Source organism: Sciurus carolinensis, chromosome 16, assembly GCF_902686445.1.
Source record: "Sciurus carolinensis chromosome 16, mSciCar1.2, whole genome shotgun sequence".
NCBI classification, from domain to species: domain Eukaryota; kingdom Metazoa; phylum Chordata; class Mammalia; order Rodentia; family Sciuridae; genus Sciurus; species Sciurus carolinensis.
The window spans coordinates 41,390,767-41,396,766 of record NC_062228.1 but is presented as its reverse complement, the minus strand read 5'-3'; the positions used below and the strand labels follow the sequence as shown (position 1 = coordinate 41,396,766).

The following is a 6,000-nucleotide window of genomic DNA, read 5'->3' as shown; positions in this document are numbered from 1 at the left end:
ACTCAATTGATCCACCACCATTTATTGAAAAATCTGGCCACTGCTCTACAATGTCATCTTTGTCCTGATAAACCGGGATGGATCTGTTTCTGCATTTTGTGTTTTGTTCCATTAGTAGATTTGCTCATCCTTGCACCAATACTACACTGTCTTCTTTATTATATGTTGTATAAGCTTTCCAACTTTGTTCTTCTTCATATACATTGTAGAATCAACTTGTCAAGTTTCTCCAGAGGAGGAAGAAGAGGAAGAGGAGGAAGAGGAGATGATGACCACAGACAACAAACTCCTCTGGTTACTTTGATTGATCAATCACATAGATTGATCAATTCTAAGATCATTTTGAGGGAAAACATCTTAAATTAAATTCCAATCCCTAAATATGATATATCCTCCTGTTAACTCATATCTTTAACAATTTCTTTCACTGATGTTTTTTGTTTCTAAATAGAAATTGTACTCATGATTCAATAGGTTAATTTTTAGGTATTTCATTTTCATGCTATTATAAATTTCATTTTCTAATTGTTGCTGGTATATAGAAATACAATTAGTTTTTGTATATTGAATTTGTATCCTGTGAGTTTACTAACTGAAATTATCAACTTTAAGTTTACCTACAGTTTAAAATTTTTTTTTTTACATATCCAATCACGCCACATGTGAATGACAGTTTTATGGCTTCTTTTCCTATCTTCAAATTTTACTCTTTTTTCCTGCCTTATTACACTGGCTAGGATCTCCAGTACAGTATTGTATGATGAGTGTCAGCATCCCTTCTCACTTCCAATCTCAGTGGAAAAGCATTAAATATTTCACCACTACATATGATGATAGTTGCAGTTTTTGTTTTCTGTTTCTTGGGGATTTGTTTTTAAGTAGATAGCTTTACTGAATATAGGAGGTTCTTTCCTGTTTCTAATTTGCTAGGAGTGTGTTTATTTAAATCATGAATGAATGGTTGTGTCATTCTACCCAGAAGGTACTATAATTCACCTTTTTTCTCTGTTAACCGGGGTAGCATACTGATTGATTTGGGATGGTAAACTAAACTTGGTAACCCTTTGTTCCCATTGGCATTTGCAGGTTCTAGTTGAATTACAGTAAAATGGTCTCCTGAGCTGTGTTTGGACAACCATATGCAAACTCCATCCTGTGCAGAGTCTTAGATTCGCCTCTTTCCCCTCAAGCACAAACTCCACATCCAGGTCTGGAAAGAGGATCATCGCTGAAAAACAACAGGCCTCTGGCCCTTGAGGCTCACGCTAGCCCCTCTACAACCAGTCCCTGAGGGCACTACCTCTAGCTGGATCCTTGCCCAGCAGACCCTAGCACTACAACAGCAAACTGCATGGTAAGAGTCAAGCTCCTGGGACTGGGGCCATGGTAGAGGCCCCAGGTCCCTACCACCTGCATCAGTCTTGAGTCTACCAGGCCAGGGCAGCTCCCTCACCCAACCCTCAGAGAGACTCCTTTAAGAGAGTCAGCTGCTCATGGCGTCTCTGGGGCGGGAGGCTGAAGTCGCCAAGAATGTAGGACTCCGACGACAACGGGGAATGCGGAGTGCGAACGATGAAGCTTCGCCTGGTGGCCTCCCCCTTCCAGTCCCCCCAGCACATCCACCCAGGGTTCTCCGGCTTCAACTCCTACTCTCTGGTCCCCGCCCCATCTTCGAAGTTCCCTGCCGCCAGCGAATCGCCACCGTCCTTCGCTGTCCCCCACACCTCACCCCGCTAGCCACGCTCCCACCTCCAGGCTCTGCCCGGAGCCCAGAACCCGACCCAGGTCCTGGTTCCATTTCAAATCCACTCTACTGTCGTCGCACCCCTGCCGGGCCCCAGCCACCTCAGAGGCGGCGATTTGGGGGAAGGAGCGGGCGCTCGGCTCGGCCTCATCCACATGCAGGGGACGGCGCGTCGCGGCGGCCGCCAGAAAGAGACAAAGGCTGTTCCGCCGCCGCTCGCGCAGTGCCAGCCTCGCCCCGCCCGCTGCCCCGGTGGCCCCGACGCGGCCCCCCTGTATCTGCCCGGTGGGTCGGATTGCACAGTCCGGACGGCTTCCGGGAGGAGGTAGCCTCCCTCGCACCCTACTCTCAGACGGTTCCCGACCACAGCCACCTTTTCGCCATCGCCAGGGCCCTTCAAATGGCCTGGCTACTGTGAGTCAGGCTGGTCCGCGCCCGGCCTGCCCCAGAGTTAGTCCGCTGAGTCCTGATTCTGACCAGTGACCAGGAGTGTGCAATGGATCGATCGGGACCTAAAACCAGATGCAGGCCAGAGCAAGGAGGTGGGGGGCGCTGTCCAACTCCCTTGGGTCACTCCCTGGATTAGGGTTGGGGATTCTAAAGGCTTCACCCTAATCCTGTCTCCGCGGGCCTTTGATCCTGAGCTAGTAGGATCTCTTGACTGCCCCTGCCCACCCAGAAGAGTTATAGGGTGCAGCCCCCACCCCTACCACTGTCGTATCATGTCCAGTCATCACGGCCTGGATGCCAAGGAGGGGTGTGTGTCTGGGCCGGGTCACTTCCTGCCTCTGGCCTCAATTTCCACCTGTAGAATGGACACACACGCACACTAACTGGGGGCGCTGGCATGCAGTGGGTTCCCAGTAGCACAGACAGTTGTTATTGTAGCCTTTCCTCAGCCTTCTGAGGGCAGGGGAGTTTGTTTTTGAGCTCTTCTTCCCCACCCGACACCACGCAACTCGGGCGATGGGAGGGCACCTTCTTTCACTCAACTAGGAAATTCTCCCTAGGTCTAACCCAACTTCTCTCCTTCCCAGGCCAGGATTGGGGGGAGGGGAAGTTCCCTTTAAGGGCCGTGGGGGAGGGGGCTGCCGGCCGGCCCTCCTTCCGCCCCTCCCTGGCCCCCCTCCGCCTGGGGGACCGAAGTCCGGGCCCCGCGCCAGCGCATGCGCCCGCCTGTGGGCGCTGTCCCGGCTGCGAGGGCTGCGAGGGCTGCGAGCGCACCGACAGACAGACGGACCGACGGACTGGCAGTCCGCCGGACAGACGGGGCAGCGCAGGGAGCCGGGACGCGGCGGGACAGCGACATGACCGGCCATATACAACAGCCAAGCGGGCGCGGGAACCCCGGTCCTGCGCCCTCGCCTTCCCCCGGCCCCGGCCCCGGCCCTGGCGCCTCGGAGAGGGTAGCGCTCAAGAAGGAGATCGGACTGGTGAGCGCCTGTACCATCATCGTCGGTGAGCAGGGCGCGAGGCGGGTGGGTGCCCTGGACGGCAGGGCCAAGGACAAGGGGGCGTGCAAGCAGCTCCAAACCAAGGGCACTTCCTCTCCTGGTGTTCTTACCGGTCTGGTACAGAGGGACAGCTGGAGAACAGAGGCCAGGAGCACCTGCGGTGCAGGCCTGGAGCACATACTGACCTGCCCAGAAGTCGAGGGGGATTTTGCTCCCACTTCCCTGGTTGCCCTGAAAATTTGCTCCTCAGGAAGTCGTGGGTCTCCTCCACCTCTGGAATTCTCCTTCAGCCTTTACTTCCCTGTCGGTCTTTGGCAAGGCCATTGACTGTTTGCTCGTCTATGAAATGGAAGTGATGACTATCGTTCTGCCTCTAGTGCAAGAGCTTGGCAAATTCTAGGTTATGGATCAGTCTGAGTCCCTACTGTGTTCTGGTACCATGCAGTGTGAATGATCTGATCTTGGAAAACAGGAAGAACTGCAGGTAGGCTGGACAGGTAGATCCTGCACAGAGGGAAAATAGGTTCAGAGCATGTAACTACTGCCAGATTTAGCAACCAGAACCACAAAATGGAATTGGAATCGCTCATGGCTAAGGACAGTAGTGGGCAGACCCAAGCCTGCAGAAGGGCCACCTGCTTCCTGGCTGGGATCTCAGCAGACAGCCCATGGCCTGGCCTTCTGGCCCCAGCTTCCCAACTGAGCATGGACCTCTGTGCCCTGGGTGCCAACTCCTCCTCCACATAGGGGCTTCTGGGTAGGCAGGGCACAGTAACAGTGGTGGTAGAACTTTCTCCTTCTGTCTCAAGATATGAATACTTACTTCTGGGTACTGGGCTAACTCAGCCCAGGTGTCTCTGAGCCCTCCTGGGAGGGCTGTCCCTCCTCCGTCCCCTGCACCCAGAAGATGTGGGCCTGAGGGATGGATTCCTAAGGCCTTACCACCTGTGACTGGTCCTCCAGCTAGTGGGAGCTGTTCATACACCATCACCTTTCTCCCTCAGACCCCTGGAGATGGAGGAAGTTTGGGGTGCTCAGCAGAGCAGACCTAGGGTCTTCACTTCCTTCTGCTCTGTCCCCATACTAGAAGCTCCTGGGCCACAGCTGCAGTCTGGTTCTTGACCATGCCCTGCCCCTGAATGCAGTCCCAGGCAGGTGACTCCACTGTGTCTCCTCCTTCTGCCTAGGAGATGGTCCAGAGCTGGCCCTGACCTGGCCCTGGGAGCTTCCTGGCCTAGAATCCTCTGGCTGTCTGCTAGAAAGAAGGGCTGGTTCTGGGGATTGGGCCAGAGTGCTGGTTAGAGCTTTGCTCCAGCCCATGCCTTCTGTAGCAGCTGTTCCCTAGGAGGGGGAAACTGATACCCTAAGGGTCCCTCTCGCCCATTTGCTGCTCTGGGGTCCATCTACCCCACCCAGCCCCCACCCTGGGAGGGGCCATTTTCTACATCACTAACCTGGGAAGTCTAGTCAAGTCAAAAGTCTGCAAAGTATCATGTTTTAGGATTCCAAATCTTCAGAACTTATATATCACTTTATAATCTATTTTTATTTGTTACCCGTTGCTTAACTTATTATTTCCAAAATGTCAAAGTTCATCCCCGAAGATCCTATAATTCACTCCTTATTAGAGTCTCTGTCCCGTCCCAGGTTGAAGAGTAAGAATTTCAGGAATGAGGAGATATGGAAGGACTGGCTATAGGCAGGAGTGAAACTCTGCCTGAAATGCATTTAGCTGGTTAAAACAAGCAAAGCTGGAGGGGACTAGGCCAGGTCAGAGGAAATAGAGCCAGCTGGGCAGAACAATCACATCCAACCACTGTTCAGAAAGTCACTTCTTTTTTACATTATAAAAACACATTCTTCCTTAACTCCTTTGATTCTCATGCCCACCTTGCAAGATGGAAATTTTTGTACCCATTATAAAGATGTAAAAACTGAGGTTGAAAGTTAAAAGACATTGCTGCAAGTTGCGGGCTCAGGATTTGGATTCAACTCTCTGTCCAGTGCCCTTCACACTGAGCTGAGCAAAGTTGAAAGCAGACTCAGAGCCCTTGATGGGGTAAGGCTGGGAATTGAGCTGGGGACTCACCCAACAAGGGTAGATAGAGCTCCCCACTCCATTATGGAGGTAAAAATAGATGGGGAAGAAAGTTGGGTCTCTCTGGCAGCTGTGTATAGAGGATCTCTCATCCTGTCTTAGGGACCTCAACCATCTGCCTCACATGATCCACAACTAAGGAAGAGATACCTAGATCCAGTGGAGTGGGTTACCCCAGGTTCTTCCTCTGCTCTTTCCCCATGACTCAAATGTTCAACATATGTAGGTATTTGGGTATATTCAAGGACTCAGGAGGCTACCTCATGAACTTCATCTTCCTAGGAGCCAATCCCTGCTCATCCAGCCTCAGTTAGGTCCTGATACGTGGTCTCTTGGGCTGGAGGTAGCTGGGCTGCTCAAGAAGATGGGGCTCTGCAGAACCCCAGCCCCTCTTCAGTAGGACCCAGGAGAGACATAAAACTACATAGGAGCTTGTCCGTGTTTCACCAACGCCCCACTTACAGATGAGGAAACTGCAACCTGCCCAGGGTCACATGTCCGTTCTGGGACACATGTGCAGGACAGGACCGATCCAGCTACAAGGATGGATGCATTCATTCATCTATTCAGCTGTACTGGGCACCTTGTAAGAGGGGACAAAGCATCTCCTCCAGATGTTCCAACAGCAAACAAATACACAAGCCCAATGTGTGGCCAAGGGGTCCTGAGAAGCACTGAGACCAGACATCTGAGCCAGGGAGGAG

General features: G+C 52.2%; 1 protein-coding gene across 3 annotated transcripts in view; it reads left to right on the top strand.

Moving 5' to 3' along the window:
- The first annotated feature begins 2,923 nt into the window (after positions 1-2,923).
- Positions 2,924-6,000, top strand: part of Slc7a10 (solute carrier family 7 member 10) — a 14,610-nt gene continuing 11,533 nt past the window's right edge. For all 3 annotated transcript variants that reach the window (XM_047529371.1, XM_047529372.1, XM_047529370.1), the window contains exon 1: positions 2,924-3,202. In XM_047529371.1, the coding sequence (XP_047385327.1) occupies positions 3,052-3,202 (151 nt within the window). In that variant the 5' untranslated portion in view covers positions 2,924-3,051. The remainder of the gene's footprint in view (positions 3,203-6,000) is intronic.